The sequence below is a fragment of the Chaetomium strumarium genome, assembly GCF_033439665.1.
Source record: "Chaetomium strumarium strain CBS 333.67 chromosome Unknown B0T15scaffold_2, whole genome shotgun sequence".
NCBI classification, from domain to species: domain Eukaryota; kingdom Fungi; phylum Ascomycota; class Sordariomycetes; order Sordariales; family Chaetomiaceae; genus Chaetomium; species Chaetomium strumarium.
In genome coordinates, this window is record NW_026944430.1 from 2,122,476 (window position 1) to 2,143,036 (window position 20,561).

Sequence of the window (20,561 nt, forward strand, 5' to 3'; positions counted from 1 at the left end):
CGAACAAGCGGGTAATTAACCCAAACCACGATTCGATCACCTAACTCGAATATCCGCAGGGCATCTCCGCCGGCCCGGTCCTCGCTTCGGCCCTCGAGCTGCGCTACCCAAACAACATCTGGGTCCAGGGGCGTCGGCGGGACCTTGCCTGGCCATGCTCCAAGACAACTTCCTGCCCGCGGGCACCTCGCGCGCCGCCATCGACGAGGCCAAGCGTCTCTTGACGCTAGCCAACCAAAAGTGTCCCGACGCCGCGGTCGTCGCGGGCGGGTACAGCCAGGGCACGGCCGTGGTGGCCAGCGCGGTCGGCGAGCTGGCGGCCGGGATCCGCGAGCAGGTGAAGGGGGTCGTGCTGTTTGGGTATACCAAGAAGTTGCAGAACGCCGGGAGGATTCCGAATTTTCCGGCGGATAGGACCAAGGTGTACTGCAGCGTAGCGGAGTGCCGTCTGCTGGGGTACGCTGTTCATCCTGCCGGCGCACTTTTTGTATCCGGCTGATGCCAGTGTAGGTAACTAGATATGAATGGATGCAAGCATCACTCAAGGTAGATGGTTTGACGAGTGGTCGCCTTCTCCCTGATATCGCGGGTGACTGTCGCATCCTGGTTGGGCTGGCCGCCCAGTTGGCTCGGCCAGATGATTTTGTGTCCCAGAAGAAAGTCGATAGCTTTGTCCAGCCACGCCTGCCACCTTCCAGCGGGACTCTGGTCAGCTGAAAAGCCGGCTAAGACGAAGCCGCCCACCCTTTCATACGACGTGGTGCTTTCCATGTGTTCTACTTCCCGCAGCATCAAGCCTACTACGTAGCGCTGCTGAAGGTTAATAGCAATTGGTAGTAACAAGCTGGCGGTCCTGGCCGCCGAGGAGTCCCCGGCGGAATCCAAATTCAGATTAAGGACTATCGGATATTCGGTACCTTCCGAAGCGGCGAGTCTCCAGCAGAGACCTGTGATTTCAAGCACGCTCTTCGACTGCGCCGCAGGTCCGAAAAAAGGATCGCCGGAGTTGGGGGTAAGAGTATGACCGGTAACGTGGGCGACCAGCTCAAAGTCATCTCTCCCACCGGAAAATATTTCCACAGGCCCGTTGAGCGAGGCCCAAGACCATGACGGTGCCGTTACGCCGTCAGTAATATGCGAAAGCTTCGTGGTTGTCTCAGGGTAAAGCGCGATCCACAGCAGCTGGCGCTCAAGGAATAGGTTCCACAGTCCTCCAAGATATTTCACTTCCCTGTCGGTCCCGAAGCTGAGGATCTGGTGCAGTTCGCGAGCCAGGGCCGAAAGGGCAATGAATTTGTCGGTTTGGAATGTGAGTCTTGCACCCGTGTAGCGGCGTACGACAGTCTCACTCCATGCCCGTACGAGGTTGTAAATCTCATCTTGCGATAATCTCGCGGGGTTTACGATGTCGCAGCTAAGGGGGTTACGTAGGTAGTGATACAGGGAAGCTGGATCGAACGTCGTGCCGGCTTCCGAGGCAAGCAGTTCCTTGCATTCCCAATATATCATCTTCCGCCCAAAATGGAGAATCCGCCGTGACAATAGACGCTCTTGGAGCACCCAGGCACGCCGATGGACCGGAGAATCGTCGATCTCCCAACCGAGCTGACGGAGCGCCAGATCCGGTTTGTACACCCAGAGAGCCTTATCTTGACCGTGCCATCTGCTTTCAACGACGATGGGGCGGGGGAGTGTCAGATCTCGCCGTTGAAAACAGCCGCCGCGACTATCGGTAGCTTCAAGGGCCGCGATGTTGCAATAGCTATTCCGGTAGACGTCGGCCATTCGTGTACATTCATGCTCCCAATCTTCTTTGTCACCCTGGATGATACAGAGAGAGTCGATCCAGATATACTCGATGCCGAGAAACCTGGTGATATTTAGGGCGTCGGTGAAAGACTTTGGTAATTCCTGGCCTCGTATTCCATTGTAGAATTGCCGTCGGTTTTCACTCGTCAGTTTAGGGGGATGGACTTCCCCCCAGCAGTGACTTAGAGTCGTGTATCTGAGCGGCGGTGAGCAGGGTACAAGCAGCTTTTCCGACGTCTCGATCAAACGCGGCATTTCGCCCGGCTTGCCTAGAAAAATGAGCCTGGTCGGTAACCTCGGGCCTGTCGTCGTCGGCGGCGTGGTCTGGCATTTCTCGTGGTGAGCTTCGCACTTCTCAAGCATTTGTTTCGCCCACTGCATTGACTCGTCGGATGAGGTTGATTCGCATTCATCCTGCGATCGCAAGGGTGACACCATAAGAGCTTCGGTTTCTGACCCGTCTGTTGTTGTACCATCCATAATCAAGCCCAAGTCAGAAACGTTTCAGCTTCAACCTGGAGTAGTCGACCTCAAGCAACACGTACCGAGAGCTGCAAAATGGAAGCGGCAGCCCGAAACCGCGTCATCGCCGTATATCTTGATGTCCACAAAAGGTCCGTCACAGCCTGTGGACTCGGAAAGTTCGACCTCGAACGGAATTGTTTTTCGTTGCTCGGCCGATGAGGAAGCTTTGTCTTCCTTTAGCCACCTGTCCTGGTGCATTCGTGGCAGTCCATTCCAAAGGGCCGCGCAAAGAAGGCATCGAGTTTGTGCACAGTCCCGCAGGGCGACCGCGCCTCCGTGAGCTCGATGCGACCGAATCGGCTTGCGCCTGAACTTCTCAGTCCAGTCTGCCTCTGAGTCTGGGGCTCCCTCGAACAGGGACTGGCAGGGGAGACAAAATGCGTCATTCATCTTCGGGGCATGGCATACGCAACAAACAAAATGAGTTGTCGACGGACGCGTGCTTCGTTTGTCGCCGTACGAATCGGACCTCTAAGCGGATCCTAAGTTCAGGGCTCGGAGTGAGGAACAGGAGTTACAGGACACAGCCTCAGCCTCACGGAAGTTGGAACACAAGCGACACAAACCCCGTGACTTCTGGTCTGGGACTGCTACCGGCGCGTGCATGGCTCCGGTTCACCCGCCAATGGGATGAGCCGGGTGAGCCGGGTGAGCTTTTGTCGCTTTTACTCGCGCGAGCGGGGTGAGCGCGGGTGAGCCAGCGGGTGATGCGGCGCAGCCAGGCAGTATAGCAATACAACCCTTTCGGGATGCAACTTACGGATACTTAGTCAGGCAAGTCCACAAGGGAGAGTTTTTGCGCTAGTTCAGGGAAACCTCAATTCCCAAAGCGCCAAAAGCTCCTCATTTCATGCTTGCGTAATTCGCAGATCACGCAATTCGACCCAAAAAGAAAATGAACTACTAGTAATTACCAGGCCCAGATCTACGTTTTCGGGCTCCCCACGTTAGCGACAGCTTGTCTTTGTTATGGGTTTCGGCTCGTCGTGGCGGTTTGGGAAGGATCCGACAATCTCAGGGGCCATTTCAGCATGGAGCGTATTGCCGATGAATTAGTATCTGTATGCTTAGCCTCAGCTTGTCACGCAGATCGACCCAGGAATACAAACTGCGTTCAAGCCGTATGCTGGCCGATTCTCGACAATGAGGGTAGGAATTTATTAGATCTACCTCTGCTGTCTCAAGGTATTGTACAAATTCGGCTGTGTTACACTGCAGCAGCAACATCAGAATTCACGGTCCGCATGCCTCCTCTCAAGGAAGACCGAGAAAGAGATTCGAATAACACTTAACCATTCCGGCTCTTATCGGCGTCTTATCACAGATGATTATGAAAACGTGAGAAGCGAAGCCTATTTGAAGCTGAAATGGGTTCAAGAAAAAGGAAACATCCCCTAGTCTCTTTCCAGATGCTCCATGTTCCGTGTCACTTTAGACCTCATATATTGCCGGCCAATCGTCCGGAAGCTCCATACGACTGTTACCAACACCATGGGCTTCCAAGATTGATTTACCCGGGAGTGGTTTATTGACGTCTCTAATTACTCCAGAGATAAGACGGCTATAATTAGACCTGACTTAGACTTGTAGCCAAGAACCTCTTTCTTGGACTCCTCAACCCGGTTTCTGGCCAGGCTTTAAGGTGCCTGTAAAGGTGCTACAGACTTCGCGGGGGCATTCAATTTCGACAACCTTCCTTTTGCCACTTTTCCACCACCGCAGGCCGCTGCTCCTCGTTTAAACCAGGGTCATTGCCCGGCTCAACAGCCCTAAACGCCAATTCTCAGATGTGAAGCGCCCAATTAGCTGGTGCATTCCCTGAGCGAACTTTCTGTCACTTCGAATCCGGAGGTAGTAGAGAGAAAGAAAAGTGTAACTTGAAATTTCCTGACAACAAGAGATTCTAGAAACCAACAACAATGAAGTGCATCCCTCCGGCCCTTATTATTACCCTCTGGCTTACCGCCACCGCCGCAGGTGCGCGTGCCGCCAACTTCGTCGCGTCGTGCGACAAGGACTCGATCAAGGTCAGCGGGACCACGCTGACGGCGAACTGCAAGACCATCTTCGGGCAGTCCCGCTGCTCTAGGCTGGACCTGAACCGGTGCCTCAGGAACAGCTATGGCACACTCCAGGCGGATCCGACGGGGGCTGGGTAGGTTAAGAAATCAACAAAGATTATTCTTATCTAGGATTTGCTCAACTTATACTGCATTGATGAAACAGACCGCACCTCCGGGACCAGTGCATCCAGTGCAGCAATGGGAAGGACGGCGGATTCAATGTCGACGGTGGGCCGGCGCTGATTCACTGCCAGTGCAACCCGGGCACGGGTGCCGCGCAGGTCAACTGGCCGACGGCTTTCTTTGATACCAGTCAGTGAATAATTATCACCCATTTTTTCTTGAGCCAATTCCGTTTCCCAGCTGACCACTGATATTCCACTCGCAACTGGCACAGACACGATTATCGACAACATCAACGGCGTGCTGGAGTGCTACAGTACCAAGGGAACGGGTTGCTGAGCGAGCAAGGCATCTTTCCAATCTCTTCGTGTAGCGCCATCACAATCTACCTACTAGTACTGTTGATATATGCTAAAGCCCGCTGCCCAACTGTTCTCCACACAATCCAAAGCCTTCCGTCCCTCCCGTTCGTCACTTAGACTTCATGTTGGTAGTATTTAATTCCCATTCGCCGCCCTCAAAACCCCCGCAACAGCCCCAATCGACGCCGGCCCATCCGTAAAGGTATGGTAGCCCGCCGTATTGAAGAAAGTCGCACCAATCCCCCTCTGCACCACCGCCTGCACCAACTGCGTCAGCACCGCACTCGACGCACTCAAGTTCGCCGACGGCCCATTGTAGTCGTGGAACCCGTGCACCAGCACGGCCGTGCGCGCGGCATTCGCACTGCCCACGGCGGGGAACAGCACATTATCGATGGAACTGCCCACGCCGTCGTGGTCGTACCGCTCGTACCCGCCGCTCGTGGGACACTGGTCGTAGTCGCCGCCGGCCCTCTCGGGCACCGTGAAGCACGTCTCCAGCGCGACGATCAGGTCCGGCTGCAGGTCGTAGTACGGCTGCAGGGCGCCGGTGCCGCCCGGGTTGAAGACCAGCAGGCGCGGGGTGGCGAAGTGCAGCGAGGCCGTGTCGGTGCGGATGAAGGTGGTCAGGTTGCGCATGTAGGCGACGCAGTCGTTGTTGCTGTTGGCGGGCGCCTCGTCGACGAAGATGCCGCGGATGGCGATGCCCGCGTCGACCCAGGCCGACCAGCGGCGGATGTCGGCCACGAGTTCGGCGTAGGGCCGGTTGCAGCGCGTGATGCCGCCGTCGGTCGACGTGTGGATGTAGCCGAGCAGCTGGGCGTTGGGGTGCGCGGCGAGCGCCTTGGCGCCCGCGACGTACTGCGGGTCGTCCAGGCCCTGCCCGGGACTGCTGCCGGGGCCGTTCTGCGGGTTGATGATGATCTTGGCTGTCAGCGACGGGTTGGCGCTCAGCGCTTGCTCGATGGGCGACCAGGCGCCGCCGTTGTTGGCGGGGTATTGGTAGAGAGGGAGGAGGAGGTCGGTCGCCGTGACCGCCGCCGCGAGGGCCGAGAGCAGGAGGGACTTCATGGTCCTGAGATAATCTGTGGGGATCTAGGCTGGGGGTGGTTGGGAGCTGCTGTGACGTCCACGAACTTTTGGAGTGACTTGAAGTTGGGGTTATATCTCTTTTATATACTTTTCTTGGGAGGCGTATCCATAAGCAGGATGGCGCTCCTACGCTACCTATGCTCCCGACCCCTCTCCCCCATGGACCCCGTTTCCGGCTGGGAAGCGGCTGAGAACATGCATGATGCACGATCCCGGGGATCTGGGTAGCGTAGCTAGTGTATAATTCTTCTGGTGGTTGCCGGTCAGCTCCGATTTCCAAGCCACCCCTGCTAGAGAATAACGCCGAGAGGAGCCCTTGGTGCCTTGCAGCTGGCGAGGAGACCAGTCGTAGTTCGGCTTGGCGCCATGCTATGCCCCGGAAAATCCTACCGATGTTTCACCCTATGCCACTGCTGCTGCGCCGCAATACACGGATGCTGACTACGATCCTTCCGGCCACCTCAGTATGGATCCGTAGGGCTCCACAAGATGCCGGCATGTCCGCGTGGCTCACCGAGGAGGCGTAGCTGAACGGATTCTAGGCTCTCGATGGCTTGGGCTTGACATTGCACGCATTTTTTGTTGCTGAACCAGTCCATCGGGTGACGACTCACCGTAGAGAGCTCGAAGGAATGAGAACGATTGTATGTAGATCCTAGCTTTTCAAGTCACCGGTATAGCAAAGCTCAGACTCAAGCAAGAACTAGTAATACCACATAATCTCACCATACAGCAGACTCTCGGACTCGACATACCAGTAGCAAGCTAAACCATACTACAACAACTTTGGTACTATAGGCAGTCATCTTTATGACAAATGGAGGGTCCATGGCAGACGAAACATACCCGCTCTTAAATGTAAGGTATTGTACAGCTCATCCGGTTAGGAGCAAACACTCCGAGCGACCTGGATGCATTCGTTCCCCAAGGCGATCAATCTGATCTCCCCGGCTTCTCCCGTCGGCTAAGTAGTCACTCACGATTCATCCGCTTACTACTCATCTGCTGTGTCTGCCGTGAGGGATCGTGCTGCGATAAAGGTAAGCTGCCTAAGTCGCCACCATCCACAAACTCACAACCCGAGGAGGCAGGTGTAGGCTGCACTCTCGAGCACCAACGCTGTATTCAGCAACGTCACCCTACCACCACAACCACTACTATGGGTTGCCCAAGTCCAACAGATGCCTGAAGCCGTCTCTAGAACAGGGCAAAAAGGATTGACAAGAACTGAATCACATCTTCTCCTCAACACCCTGAAATCACGAACCCTTCCCCCCCTTTTTTTATTGGTTCCGATCCCCAATCCTCACTATCCCTCTCATGATCCACACACGCCGTCAAATGCCCATTATTCCTAGTAGTACCCGCCATACCCATACCCATATCCATCACCATAGCCACCATCCCCAGCCAGCGAGCTACTGGCCGCGGCCTGAGTAGTAATCGTGATCAACGTCGCGGGCGCGCTACCAGTAGCAGTACTACTAGTAGTGGGGGAGGTGGCGGTGGGGTGATCAAGCGTCGAGTCCGTAATCACACTGCCACTCCCGCTTGTGCTTGTGCTTGTGCTTGCCGTATTAGTAGTAGTAGTCGCTCCGATAGCGTCGACGCTGCTGGTGTCGCTGACAAAAGAAATGGGAACCGATGATGGAGTGGTGGGCGAGGCGAAAGAGTAAGTGTAGCCGCCGTATCCATATTCCCCTCCATTGTCATCACCCGCAGTGCTGCTGGTGGTAGACGGGAAGGGCGAGGCCAGGGTGGTGTCGCTCCCTGTGCCGGTGCTACTGCTGGGGCCGACTGGTGCGACTGAGGTGAGGCCGGCGGTTGTGTTGAGCGGCTTGTTTGTGGCTGTTGTCAAGGTGTTGTTAGCCGAGGAGACAACAGGTATAGCTTTTGATGTGCTGTTGGACGGGGTGGCGGAGGTGAGGCTAGGTGGAGCTAAGAGAAAGTGTCAGTCACAGCTCCTACTACTAGTAGTCGATTGCGATAGGAAGGGGCCATACCCGAGGATGTCGTCTTGTAGGTCATGCTGGGTTGGTAAGATGTTGAGATACCCGCGGAAGTGTTTCTAGGGGAGTCAGTGCCGATGGTCCCGGAGTTTGAGTACGCGGAGCTCGAGGGGACTCCAATCGGCTGTCCTGAAGTCACGGAAACGCCGACGGTAGCCACAGCGGAGGATGTCAACGTGACAGTGACCACAACGGTTGCGTCCGATTCTGTCGTGAAGGTCGCCGTGGAGTTCACCGGAGGGAGAGACGTGTTAACCGGCTTAGCTGTCTCGATGGTCGTTCTGCCCGTCCCGGCCAGTGTCGGTCGAGTGCTAAGAATGCTGCTGTTCCAACCGAGGCCGGCAGAGCTGGAGATACTGTTGCCCGGACTGAGTCCTGACGAGATCGGCCCATGTGTGCAGGGCAGGCTAGGAGTCGAAGTCACATTAAGCCAAGGACCATGGCCACTCGGAGTGCTGCTGGACGCTGGGATGTCAAGGAAGCTAGAGATGGCTGACCCAGATGAGCAGCCCACGTACACGGTTGTCGTAGTCGGTATGTACACCGCATCACAAGACGCCGCGCCAACCGTGATGGTCGTGACTTGGGTCGTTGTGACAGTGGAGGTGATCCCGGGCTGGAGCTGAGAGTGGCCGCCGTACACAGGGTAATGGGGACTGCGGTTCCCAATTCCCCAGGCAAATGCCATCGAAGTGCTAGGGCCAGGTTAATGTTTCCTCCTGGACGCAGCAGAGTTTCAACATACCCAAGGCTGAGGAGGGTCAACGAATGAATCATGTTTGCCATGGTAGGCGAACGTGCTAAGAGCGAATGTAGGGTCCCCGGACAGAGGGCTTCTAGTCAGACGGTGGTCTGGAAGTTGAAGGCACAGGACCATCACATTCTTCTTATAGCCCTCCTTGTTCCCCTCTCCACTCAACAGACACGCGTGTCTTCTACGCTTTGGTGACCCAGGCCCGGTCTACCTGGGCTCCAAAGCAAATCTGTTTGCAATCAGTCACTCAAGACCATGTCTACTCCATCAAAACGATGCGTCGACCAATCGGAGACAGGGGGCATGCCGGTCGTTGTTCAATCGAAAGGCCATCTTGGACGGCTGAAGCTCCGGTGTCGACTTAGATTGGGTGTGCCGGAGAGCAGCAAACAGGGCTGAGGAGATTAAGTCCCGTCGATGTTTAGGCTCTACTAGCCTCCGTTTGGGACTTTACTTCCCGACATGCAGCTGCAACCGTCCGATTATCTCCGCGTCCTCAGGTTGCCGATGCAGGATGAAGCTGACGATCGATCTCTGTGTCAAAACCCATGCGAGATGGACAAGGTTTGGCCGTGTTCAGTGTTTGAGACTCCTCCAGGGACACACCAAATTGCAGGACTTTGCGACCGGGAAGGTCGTACGGAGCTGTGTAACTCTGCGGCTAGCGGCGCAAGTGGCAATAGACCCAAACGGAGTTGGCGGCCTCGGAGATATTTCCCGCGTCGCTCGATCTCGGCGAGGTATTTCTCGGTGTGCTACGGCGGGACACTGTCAGGCACCTAGGTAAGCTAGGTACTCAGTAAGTACATCTCATCATCAATAGATGGTGGTGGACTCACGATACGCGGAGAAGTGGAAGGTGACTGCAGCCAGCCGATCAAACATCCAAATGCCTCCATCTAGAGAGATCAAGATGCATGGATCCATAGGTACGGCCATTTTGAAGCTCTCCACGGGCTGTTGTCCCGGACTCCTGCCCTACCATACACAGTAGACAGACGGTATATACCCAACGGAACGCACAACGTGAAACCCCCATACTCAGGGTTTCCGTAGATGCCAATATCTTATACCACAGCTCCGACAGGAAGCTCGGTAGTGAGCTTTGTTTGCTCACTCCAACATCAAAAATTACTTGTTGTTTTGCATCTTGCCCGCCATGTTACCCCAACACAACCACTCAGTATGATGCTCTAAGCCGCATGGTGCGACTGGCTTCCTCTGCAGCGGCTGAGATGCACGTTGCCGTGGTCGGACAACGCAAACACAGCTTCGCTGCCGGACAAAAGCGTCTCAATCTAAGTTCACGTCACACGAGGCACAGTGGTGCCACATGGCATGGTGACCGGCCGCCATTGGGACTTTGTCGCGGCACACGAGCAAGATCTTGCCTTCTGGCAGCCTTGCTCTGCATCTCATGCTGTGACATTGCGGGCTCGGCAGGCTGCTTCATTCTCCGTCGGCGGGCAGTTTATCGAGACAGAAATCAGTCGGGTTGTTTGGAAGATTTAAGTTTTCGAACGGCCTGTGGTAGCAAGTATACGATGATCACAGGATAGACTAGCTATCAAGCAGAGCATGGTGCCTGGAAATGATCTTTTGCCGTGGCCGGTGACCCAGACGTCGAACAGAAGCTGATTCTCCGAACGGCGACACTTAGGAAGCTGATGTGAACACGATGGATCCGGTACGCTAATGGAGATAGGTTATTGAATACATCAATCTGAAGAGCGACCGGAATCAGAGATGGAACCTGAGACTGAGACCTGGTCTGATCACTGTCAATTGCGCCGACCCATTTACAGCTCAGTCTTCTCATCTGACCTGCCCGAGAACCGCGCCTCAGCTGTCTCCCAGTTGATCACATTCCAGATGTTCTCGACATACGCCGCTTTTCCATTCAGGTACTACATACACAATTGATGTCAGCATTAGCCACCCCAGCTTTGAGGTAAAGTCCGCACGAACCTGAAGGTAATAAGCGTGCTCCCACATGTCAACACCGAAGATGGGCACGTCGCCCCCGACAACGGGATCCTGGTCCTTGGTGGTGACGATGCGCAGGCCGCCACCATTGCCCGCCTCCTTCACCAACCAACCCCATCCACTTCCCTGGAGACTGAGCAAAGTGGCCGAGAAGGCCTTCTTGAAGCTGTCAAAGCTTCCCCATGTCTTCTCAATCGCAGCGACCAGCTCCTTGGCCGCGTCAGGACGAGTCTCCTCGCTCCCCGTCGGAGCCAGGTTCTTCCAGAAGAGCGAGTGGTTGATATGCCCGCCGCCGTTAAACTTAATCGCCTGCTGCAGGGCAATCTGGGCGGCGACATCATTCGCCGCGAGGGCCGCGGCGTGCGACTCCAGTGCTTTGTTGAGGTTGGTCACGTACGCCTGGTGGTGCTTGCTGTGGTGCAGCTCCATGATCTGCGCCGAGATGTGAGGCTCGAGCGCATCGTACGCGTACGGCAGCGCGGGCAGCGTGTACGTTGTGAGGCCCATCGTGGTGATGTTGAAACTGTCTCCTGAGAGGGTGGTGGAGTGCAGGGGAGATTGGAGGGCGAGGTAATGCCACAGGTTGCTGATGTTGACCATGTTTTTTTGGAGAAAACCCCTCTTAATACCTCGGGTACTTTGTTTTCTACTGTGCAGCGACTCTGAGCGAAACAACTTGCTCATCAAGGTGCACGACGAGCGACTCGAGGCAGGTGCGCTTTGGAGCGCGGTGTCTGGAAGGTACGACGCACGTCAGTGGCCGGTAAGGTGTCCGCATCTTACCCGCGCAAATGTGCTCAATTTGGCCTGGTGTGGGGAGCCAATGACCCATGCTCAAACGGTTGCCAAGAGGTCTAAAACCTCCAAAAGCGGAAGATTTCTCTTTGTTTGTGGATTCTCATTGGCCTGGCAGAAGGGGCCCAAACAGGGGGGATGGGCTGCCGATCGTGGGCTGTCCAGAACCTTGATGGCCACCACCCTGAGGGCGAATCGTCCTTGCAAGAGTGATGGAGAAGGAGAAGGGGAAGGGATATCCTTATGTTGAGAGCATCAGGCCAGACCATACCTGAGGTACTTATATCTAGAACCGAGAATGCCCCTTGAAGTCTTCATCCTCTGTTCTGCAAAGCCCGCCAACTGGCCCAGAGTCCCAACAACCAACCAAGTACGGCCCTTCACCCAACATATCTCCTCCTCAACTCGCTCGGCCCCAACTATATCCGTGCTCAATTGAAAAAGAGAGAAAAAAAAGAGACCATGTGCGGCGAAGAAACCCCCTCCTCCACGCCCCGCGTCGGCGCCCGCGTAGACTTCTATCCCGCCTCCGGCCTCCAACACACCCACCTCCCCGTGGGCAACCTGGTCTTCCTGAACCCATCCTCTCCGTCCAGCTGCCACGCCACACATGTGCGGTTCTCACAACGACCATCAACATCAACAACAGCAACAGCAACAACAACAACAACAACAACCCACACTCACGAGGATGGTGATGAGAGCGTGTTAGTGTCGATCCAGTAGGTCATTCCCCACTCTACTCTGTCCTACCTCCCATTCTTCGTATACCACACAATAGAGATTGCTAACATACGAGAAAAAAAAGTATGACAGGCGACCTAACAAAGCCCCTGGCTGACTCCGGCCTGCTGCGGCGCTTCACCTTTCGTCCCAACAGCAGCAGCAGCAGCAGCAGCAGTCGGAAGGACGACGACGGAGTGGAGATGCCGCTCCCGGGCGAGGCTCTGTCGCTGAACGTGGGCAACGACGGGATCATTGGGCGGCGGGTGTCGATGATGCGCGGCAACGAGGTCTTGGCTGATGGGATCGTGGGGTTCAACTTCCTGCCGGTGGTTGCTGCGGATGCTTAAGAGAAGAGACCTTCAGTATCTGTTGTTGACTTGGTCGTTGTGTGTGGGTCTCGGCATTGCAACGGCGCATGGCGTTCAGGGCACCAGTACATTTGGTGTCGAACTCGGTTTAGGCGGCATCTTTGGGGTGGAAGTCTAAGACAACACAGCAGAATGGAAGAACGCATAAGCTTTGGCACATAGCTCATGGGGACAAAGTCCAATTCCTGCGGAAGATCAACGCTTCATGTTGTTTATGGATGGTCCGTGAATGTCTCGAATTGTAGAAAGCAACGCGACCATAAACGCCATATGCCATGCCAGATGCAAGTCCCCCTGGGTCCCAATCATGGATACACGCAAATCTCGCCCGGAAAGCATCGCGATCAATCCATCTCACCCCTCACCCCTGCGCTTCATCCCAATCCGACCACCTCCTCACCACCTCATCCACGTCTGCCACCGCGCTCCTACTCGCCTCCACCTCGAACCACTCGCGATGCTCCCTCCCACAAGCCTCGCACTTCTCGCGGTCCGCGACTCGCAACCCACGACCGGCCAACTCGATATGCACGAGCCTCTCGACCTTGTGGCTGTGGGGGATCTTGCGCGGCACCACGTCGGACGAGCTGTTGGACGGCACGTACGGGTAGTACCGGATCAGCGACAGGTTGTACCCGCACTGGCGCTGCCACTCGTTCAGCCTGCGCTGGACGTTGTTGGCGCGGCCGATCTTGAGGAGGATCTTCTTCTTGTCCTCGCCAGTTGAGCTGTTGCCCTCATCTCGTATCGTCCTGGCATATGAAGCCACGACGTCGCTCGGTCGGCGGCCGCGGGTGGATGTGGACGGCGGGGTAAGCAGCGAGCGCGCTGCCTCGGCGGGGGGCGTTGACGGGTCCGACTCGGGCGTCAGCCAGAAGATGTAGATGTACCCTGCCTCGTCTTGCTGTGAGATCGGTTTCGCTAGCTCCGCCAGGAGCTGTGAGGCCGTCTGTGGCGATGCATCTTGCGGAATGAGATGCATGAACTGCGCGGCGGTCTGCGAGGTTTCTGAGCCACGCCGCGATCTCCGTCCGTGGGAGTGGCCTGAGCTCGGTCGAGGGTGGGATGGCGACGGGGAAGGCGCCAGGTACTGGCCGGAGTGGTCCTTTCTGCTGTGTCGGGGTGGGGTGGATACGGTCGGCTGGACCGGCTGCGGTTTGGGACGCGGCGGCAGCTCAATCTCCTCCTCAACGGGTATGCGAAAGCAGAAGCAGAAGGTCGTCTCTTTTTTCGGTCTTGGACGCGTCGTCCCACTCGGGCGATGCCCATGTGGCTTCTCAGTCTGGGTGCTGATAAGTCCCAGGCGGTCGGCTAATGTGTCCAGGCTCGTTCGTTCCTCGAGAATCGGAGTATGGGACATCCTAGGCCCCGGACTCGACTTGGCGGACGCGCTGGCCTGGTCCTTGTGCTGCCAACAATACAGACTCTCGTCGCGGGGATCGTCGGCGCGGAGGCTCGACGGTTTCAGGCGCGAACTGGCCGAGGGCGTGTCTGCGCCAGTAAGCGGGCGTCTGCATGGCCGGCCGTTCGACGTGATCCCTCTGCATGTTGTCGCGGGGTTCTTGGAGTCGGAGCGGCCCAGCCGGGCTTCGGGCGTGTTGGCGAAGAAGGGCATCGCAGCTAACTTATCGGTTGGTGAACTTCGAGATATGAACCAATCCGCAATCACCCATAGGAAAAGAAAGAAGACAGGTTCTCCTTCGCAGGAGAATCGGCGCTGAGGAAATATGAGCAGCTGTGGGCCGCCATGATGGGCTGCCTGGTTTCAAATGCCGCTGGAGTTGACTCGGCCTTGGACGAAGACAGGGGTTTGGATTCGAATCCACCATGAAGCGTGGCTGGATGACGAGGCTTGTTCCCCGCACAGCCACGACTCGGTTAACCATCGGTCGGTTAACCATCGGGCCGCGCTGTCAACGCCCAGTCAGCCCACAATCCTGACTCTGCGATCAATCAGCTTTGCCGGTGTTGAACAACCTCACCGAACACGTTGCAGTGCAAGCAACAGATCTCCACCAATGGCGAACACGTGGGCAAACTGGTTGTCTTCGGCTTTGTCCCAACAGGCCCGCGGACACGATGGCCAAACACCCGGCATTGCAGAATCCGCCTCGAAATCGGAAATCCTCCCATTGCACATCTCAAACCTGGCGTTCCTGGTTCATCCGGGGGTCAGGGGACCCTTTTAGGCGAAACCTCGTGGCATACTTCTCATGGGGATACTTGGGAACCATCCGCGAACGCTTCCCCTGGACAGTGCGCATCCACTCGCGCCTCGCGTCTGGGATCGTCGAGAGCGAGGCCACGAGCCCAGGGAGACCGGGTAGTGACTGACAGATGAGCGTGTTCTTGTGGTTGATATAGTCACTTGGCACCTGGTCGAGCTGCAGGTTCGCCTCGCCCCACGCTTCGTCAAGATCCATGCCGTCGACAAGGTCCTCCAGGTCGGCGTACTTCTGCGTGTCAAGTAAGCTCTGGGCGAAATGCTCGAGCTTGGGGTAGGGGATGCCGTTGTGGCTACGCTCGCACACGGCTGGCTCGCAGCTGACGTGTGGTTCCGAGGCCGGGACGAGGAAGAAGCTGAAGCCCGCGCCCTTCAGCTTGAACAGCGGGTAGGTATGGATGAGCGATCTGGGCTGTGGCATGGCAGGCTTCAACAACTCATACTGTGGACTCTCGGAAAAGAGCACCTTTGCCTTGTGGAAGAGCTCATCAGGCACGGCGACTTCCCAGTCCTAGGGCACACAAACGTGTCAACGAGAGGGCGTGGTGGAATGAGGATGAGCTCACCTGTGCCACCCTACCAGCACCGTAGTATACCAATGCTCTTGCGCCTGTGACGCAGTTCGGAATCTCACGGGACTCAAGCGTACGTATGACATCCAGCACTTCCGGGACCCCGGACCCGCAACTTCTATCCCCTAGATCGCGAGAGGATGACGTGGGGTGTGGAATCTCACGATCGGGAGCCATTGCGGCCTAGAGCAAGGTATGAATCAGTCTTGCCATGCTATGCTGTATATAGGTACCTTAGGTTTAAAAAGATGTAACGACGGGCAACGGATCCTTGGATTCATTTTTGAATTGAGAACTGCTACCCCGCACGCCGAAAGCGTCGAGTGAATCCACTTCAACCCGGCTCACTTTTTAAGGGACGAGGGTAAGATTGCGATACGTGAGAGGAGCTGAGGATACGGAATGTCTTTGTTGACTTCTACTTCGCCATTTTGACAGGGCAGCCAAGTCCTCCCTCGAGGTCTAGTACCAATACCGGTATGACTCTGGCATCTTTCACATTCAGATGATACAAAGTACTCAGCTTGGCCGGCTTGTCTAAGGCTACGGTCAATCCTAGGTGATCATGTAGTTTCCAGCCCCCAGGTCTCACGCTTCTCTGATCTTCAGCGCTTCTTTCAGTGCCTTAACGACGTCCTGCTTCCCGGGATACCTTTCCCTGTATTTCTCTACAAAATTGACCCTCTCCATCTTGTCCAATGTATCTGCGACCTCGAAGATCTCGTTGTAGTAGTTCATGCAGAGCCACTCGAGGTCGTTGAAGTCCCTCTCGGCTTCTCGCTGTTCTAGGGCATGTAGCTTGGCGCGGCATAGCTGGGCCGCAGAGAGCACGTTGTAGGTACGCTCGCCTGCTGCCGTGTGCGCCGTTCTAGTGGCCGTGGTCCCTGAGAGGGTCCGAGGAGCTCCTAGATGACCTAAGCAGAGCAGGTATGTCAGCTGCCGTCCCGTATCGCGCATTGCAATTTCTTTTTCTTCTTGTTTCTTTGGGTTCCAAAGGTTTACCTGCAATGATGAGGTCGACCTCGACAATCTGTCTATCGACCTTCACTCCATACTCGGGGCCCGTGAGCACGTAGAACCTTCCACATCCGCTCCCAGCCATCGACAGCAGCGGCGGTGTATAGACGCTGAGTTCATCCACAGGGTCAGACAGGGAATTGGCAAAGTAGGATGTATAGGTGTCACACTCACCGGCGGTCCCTCAAGGCCTCAATTGCGGCTCTCGGTTTGGCCTCGATGGCTACGTCGACATCTCGAGTGCTGCGGTTCTTGTTGCCGAGCATAAATAGAGCCAGTCCTCCCATGACGGCCCACGGGATGCCCTTGGCGCTCAACAACTTCCCGACATGGTCCAGCGCTAGGATAAGATGTTCGTGCGTCACATTCAAACTCTCCCTTTCAAGTCTCGGTAACTGGGCATCAATGTCCCACTGTGCAGGCGGGTCAGGCAGATCGTGCTCCTCCGAGGTGGCGGGAGATCCCGAGCGCTGTGAGCCAGTGTCGGACATCTATGTGATTCAGAAGGGACTAGAGAGATGGTTATATTGTGCTGTAGTTAGGTTCATCTAACGGTCCCGAAACTGTGATTGTACAACATAGTACAATACATACTTAGGTTGCATCTGGATGGTCCAGAGCGGGGTAACTTGTTCGGCGCATTCCAGTTAGTCCTTCCATCCTTGGTCCGCTGAGTCGTCACGGCGGGTTCTAGCGTTTACTTTCTGGATATAAAGGATCGTGGCGCTGAGCAAACAAGTTGCTATCATCTACCAAAGTGAACAAATGGCTTGGGTATCTAATACTTGGACAACAGCAACCGAAAAAGCTGGGGGGCCGTACAAGCCTGACTCTTCACGGCCTGCAGCTTCAACGAGACCTCGAGGCTCGGAATAAGGAGTAGTAGGGAATGGCTAGAGAGGTTTCTAGGCACCCGCCGCTCATGACCATGAAGTCTCCTCCTCTGCAAACAAGGCACCAGAGCCAGGCTTCCCTTTCTTATCCTTCTTTCCCACCACCACTTCCTCTACGACAGGGACGGGGTCTGCAGATCCGGTGGCAACGACCGTCGTAGTGCGTGAGGGTTCACCCAACGTCCCGTCTGGATCATCCCTGTACCGATCGCGTTCGTTCTGCTGGTCGTCCACGAATAGACTGGCGTATTCTTCGCTTTGGCCTCTCAACCAGTTGGGCACCTTCCACTCGCGGCGGCCCTTCAGCCAGGTAAACTTAGGTGCGCTGAAGGATGGCAGCGATGGCCGAGAAACTGAGGAGAGCGATACCTTTGGCCTACCGACAGCTTCATACCACGGAATAGGCGGCAGTGAGTCCGGCCGTAGCCGGTTCCCGCAGTGCGGGCAGTCCGCCGGAACCAATCGCCATGCTGTGTGCTCGACCAGGCCCGGGATAGCCAAGCCGGCAACAAACTCGCGTACGGCAAGGTACAGGTGGATCAAGCTATGAACATCTCAGCAGAAGTGTCGCCAGTCGCCGAGGCCTGGGAGGTGGACTCACAAGTTGACCAGCAATGGCACGGTGCCATACGCCGCGAGCATCGCCAGCTGAGGACTCTTATTCCTAGCTCGTTCCGTCCGAATCCACGTAAAGACCAGCACGACCATCAACGCCGCTGCGAGGATCACATCGACGACAAACACCAAGATCCGATGTGTCAGCACCGACGCCGGCTCTCCCTCGTCCTCATCCTCCACGTCGTCACCACGCTCCTCGACATCCGGCTCGAAACCGATGTGGCGGGGAGCAGCGCCGCCTACTACTACACTGGTACTCCCAGCGTCGTCGTCATCACCACCGCCAAGCAACCCCTCGGGATCCGAAACGCCGCTCCCAGCCCTTTGCTTCCCTTTGCGCCTGCACTGCTGAGAAGCCCTGATCAACAGGAAGAGCGAGACGCCGGCGGAGAAACAGAGCGGCACAAGCCCCACAGCAGGGACAACATCGGCGGAGAGGGCGCCGTGGGTGACGCAGAGAGGGAGCGCGGGCAGGAAGGAGAGGATGGCGGCCTTGCGGAGGAAGGGGCTGGGGAGGGTGGTGGCGGTGACTGAAGCAGAGGAAGACATGATTCTGCAGCGTTGAGAGTCAATAAAGGCTAATAGGCATAGATAGAATACGCCGCCCGCGGGTTGAAACGCAATTGCCTAGCAGAGGGAATGTTGATGAAGGATTATTGTCTGTGGTGGTTCACGAAGACACGGAGGGAAGGCATGGCGCAATGTGTGCCAGGGTCGTGAGAATGTGTCGGTTGAGACAGCTGAAGGCGCCCAATCTTTTAGCGGAGCTGGTTACTGTAAGTAACGTGAGCTCCGTATTTCCGCGTCTTTCAACCCACCCGCTCGTTTTGCACAACCAGGCTAGCCATTTCAGGCATTTACCCCAGCATGGAGCCCAAGGGTGGAGCATCGGTAGCATCATTCCAGGGGCGTCACTGCACTTCCAGACTTCATTACAACAGCACACTATTCGATCTACTTTGACCACTTCCACTGCTGCGGGTTGCATTTTATACAGAATTTTCCTAATTCTGCTTTACTGGCTGGCTGGACTTGACTTTATCACACATTGCACGATCGAACCCGTATCCAGGCTCCAGTATAGCAACTTCAAGCGAGGCATCAGGGCTCTGCCCCGATTAGGTGCTGTCGACCGATTCCAACGTGCAGTAGGTTCCAATTCGCAGCGGAGACCGGACGGTAATCATAGGGTGAACTTGCGACGACACGAGGATGCTGACGCTCCCCTTCCTTCTAGTGTCGCGCGTGACCGTGCTTGGTATTCCACTTACACGCCATTCCCGACCTTGACGACCTCATCATATATCGTGAGCCGGGAGGAAATTCTCGGTATTAGCGACGTTCACCTCCTAGTAAGACTGTTTCCTCCGAGCGCCCCAACCCTGCCGCATCGCGATCCTGCAGCGGGGCAACAACAGTGAAAGCCAAATTTCCACATTGAGACTACACCACCCGGCAGACCGGGCAAACGCTGTGCATGTATCCTCAGTTGCTTATGCGACGACAGAGGTACGTCTCTACGCAGTTAGAAGTTCCCGACTGGGAATGGGCGAGGGGAGTGTACATATCCTATCCTAGCACCGCGCTGAGGTACGTTCCTTTGCAACCCAAATTTCCAGATTGGGACTACCCCACCCGGCAGTCCCCACCATCCACGGCTGCAGCCTCAAGCCCATGCAGGCACTCCCTGGGGTGGAAACACCACGACCCTGCCGTCGAGGTCGGGGCCAGACTGAATGCCCCACACCTCAGCCATTGTTGGAAGTGGAGGTGCAGCCTTGTATCCGTACTAGCCAAGTGCTAGGGTTTAAAGGCATTTCTCAGGGCTGGCCGGGGCTCTGGGAAGCGAGGATACGTACGGAATACATAGAAGTGAGATCGGCTCCGCACATAGCATGAGGCTTACCGGCAATCGCAAAAGTCGAATTCGACATCTTGCACTGTGTTGTCCATGGCGGCCTTCCAAAAGCATATCTGCAAGCCCGACATCAGCAGCGAGCTAAGACCCGGGGCCTTTATATACGGAAAGGCGAAGGATTTAGGATAGGGATTGTAGATAACTAGACCTTGCCTTACGAACTCCATTGCAGCAACATCGTACGCGATCCCATTTACTCCATCCACTTCTCTGACGGTAGCTGGCACGTCGGGATGGCGGGGGCAAGCGGACCCGGGCAATGACTAAGGTAGCCTGGTAGGCTGTCGTCCTCCGGCAAGCATCTCGAAACAAATCCAGTACTAGCCCGGCGGGATCAGCTCGTTCATGATGACCTTTTGCCCTTTGATACGCTTAGCATGGCGTAGAGGCGCGGGCTCGTCGATGTTGTCCAGCGTTGTCCGCAAACGTTCTTTCATGCCGTTATAACCCCAACCATCGAAAGAAGTTCATCGCCGCCCGGGCTGGTTCATCGATTTCCGCGTTGTTGGCATGGAGAGTGGAGATTTCGGTATCTAGTAGTAAGTTCTATGGACAGCAGCACTCGATATACCGTCTCTTTGTTGTTTCCCTCTAACTCGGTGGAGTCGACAGTGCGGATCAAATGGCGGTAATATTTATTATAGTTGTCCCCGTCATATTGCAGGAGTTGTGCGAGCTGCTGGCGGGGGTCGCACTTCGATTTCCGG

General features: G+C 56.0%; 11 protein-coding genes across 11 annotated transcripts; 3 read left to right on the top strand and 8 right to left on the bottom strand.

Annotated features, from left to right (window-relative positions):
* Positions 1–154: 154 nt before the first annotated feature.
* Positions 155–499, top strand: B0T15DRAFT_490936 (cutinase-domain-containing protein; the record flags this gene model as incomplete). The annotated part of the gene is made up of 1 exon (XM_062866736.1): positions 155–499. One exon carries the CDS (start codon positions 155–157, stop codon positions 497–499), a length of 345 nt encoding a protein of 114 aa, XP_062724125.1.
* On the bottom strand, positions 299–2,956 carry B0T15DRAFT_105774 (heterokaryon incompatibility protein-domain-containing protein). The gene is made up of 2 exons (XM_062861423.1): positions 2,355–2,956; positions 299–2,270 (listed from the first exon to the last, which is right to left on the bottom strand). The coding sequence occupies exons 1-2, from the start codon at positions 2,722–2,724 to the stop codon at positions 538–540; spliced, it is 2,103 nt and encodes a 700-aa protein (XP_062724126.1). The 5' UTR covers positions 2,725–2,956; the 3' UTR covers positions 299–537.
* Positions 2,957–3,856: 900 nt separating this feature from the next.
* On the top strand, positions 3,857–4,866 carry B0T15DRAFT_524213 (uncharacterized protein). Its single transcript, XM_062868747.1, has 2 exons — positions 3,857–4,489; positions 4,561–4,866. Exons 1-2 carry the CDS (start codon positions 4,254–4,256, stop codon positions 4,715–4,717), a joined length of 393 nt encoding a protein of 130 aa, XP_062724127.1. The 5' UTR covers positions 3,857–4,253; the 3' UTR covers positions 4,718–4,866.
* On the bottom strand, positions 4,867–6,294 carry B0T15DRAFT_524217 (Spherulation-specific family 4-domain-containing protein). The gene has a single exon (XM_062868748.1). It carries the CDS (start codon positions 5,951–5,953, stop codon positions 5,018–5,020), a length of 936 nt encoding a protein of 311 aa, XP_062724128.1. The 5' UTR covers positions 5,954–6,294; the 3' UTR covers positions 4,867–5,017.
* A 141-nt stretch (positions 6,295–6,435) lies between these two features.
* On the bottom strand, positions 6,436–8,781 carry B0T15DRAFT_572536 (uncharacterized protein; the record flags this gene model as incomplete). The annotated part of the gene is made up of 10 exons (XM_062870899.1): positions 8,729–8,781; positions 8,502–8,678; positions 7,978–8,390; positions 7,348–7,912; positions 7,051–7,113; positions 6,955–7,019; positions 6,821–6,825; positions 6,701–6,749; positions 6,589–6,633; positions 6,436–6,533 (listed from the first exon to the last, which is right to left on the bottom strand). The coding sequence occupies exons 1-10, from the start codon at positions 8,767–8,769 to the stop codon at positions 6,436–6,438; spliced, it is 1,521 nt and encodes a 506-aa protein (XP_062724129.1). The 5' UTR covers positions 8,770–8,781.
* A 1,755-nt stretch (positions 8,782–10,536) lies between these two features.
* Positions 10,537–11,323, bottom strand: B0T15DRAFT_392023 (Manganese/iron superoxide dismutase; the record flags this gene model as incomplete). Its single annotated transcript, XM_062864613.1, has 2 exons — positions 10,537–10,644; positions 10,706–11,323. The coding sequence occupies 2 exons, from the start codon at positions 11,321–11,323 to the stop codon at positions 10,537–10,539; spliced, it is 726 nt and encodes a 241-aa protein (XP_062724130.1).
* Positions 11,324–11,884: 561 nt separating this feature from the next.
* Positions 11,885–12,787, top strand: B0T15DRAFT_105889 (uncharacterized protein). The gene is made up of 2 exons (XM_062861426.1): positions 11,885–12,240; positions 12,327–12,787. Exons 1-2 carry the CDS (start codon positions 11,981–11,983, stop codon positions 12,589–12,591), a joined length of 525 nt encoding a protein of 174 aa, XP_062724131.1. The 5' UTR covers positions 11,885–11,980; the 3' UTR covers positions 12,592–12,787.
* A 1-nt stretch (position 12,788) lies between these two features.
* On the bottom strand, positions 12,789–14,490 carry B0T15DRAFT_105868 (GIY-YIG nuclease family protein). Its single transcript, XM_062861424.1, has one exon. The coding sequence runs from the start codon at positions 14,225–14,227 to the stop codon at positions 12,974–12,976; it is 1,254 nt and encodes a 417-aa protein (XP_062724132.1). The 5' UTR covers positions 14,228–14,490; the 3' UTR covers positions 12,789–12,973.
* Positions 14,457–15,715, bottom strand: B0T15DRAFT_105873 (uncharacterized protein). The gene is made up of 3 exons (XM_062861425.1): positions 15,403–15,715; positions 14,590–15,347; positions 14,457–14,522 (listed from the first exon to the last, which is right to left on the bottom strand). Exons 1-2 carry the CDS (start codon positions 15,583–15,585, stop codon positions 14,754–14,756), a joined length of 777 nt encoding a protein of 258 aa, XP_062724133.1. The 5' UTR covers positions 15,586–15,715; the 3' UTR covers positions 14,457–14,522; positions 14,590–14,753.
* On the bottom strand, positions 15,561–17,026 carry B0T15DRAFT_524225 (uncharacterized protein). The gene is made up of 4 exons (XM_062868749.1): positions 16,600–17,026; positions 16,411–16,535; positions 15,757–16,322; positions 15,561–15,591 (listed from the first exon to the last, which is right to left on the bottom strand). The coding sequence occupies exons 1-3, from the start codon at positions 16,914–16,916 to the stop codon at positions 15,997–15,999; spliced, it is 768 nt and encodes a 255-aa protein (XP_062724134.1). The 5' UTR covers positions 16,917–17,026; the 3' UTR covers positions 15,561–15,591; positions 15,757–15,996.
* On the bottom strand, positions 17,027–18,708 carry B0T15DRAFT_524226 (uncharacterized protein). The gene is made up of 2 exons (XM_062868750.1): positions 17,920–18,708; positions 17,027–17,862 (listed from the first exon to the last, which is right to left on the bottom strand). The coding sequence occupies exons 1-2, from the start codon at positions 18,483–18,485 to the stop codon at positions 17,346–17,348; spliced, it is 1,083 nt and encodes a 360-aa protein (XP_062724135.1). The 5' UTR covers positions 18,486–18,708; the 3' UTR covers positions 17,027–17,345.
* Positions 18,709–20,561: the final 1,853 nt, after the last annotated feature.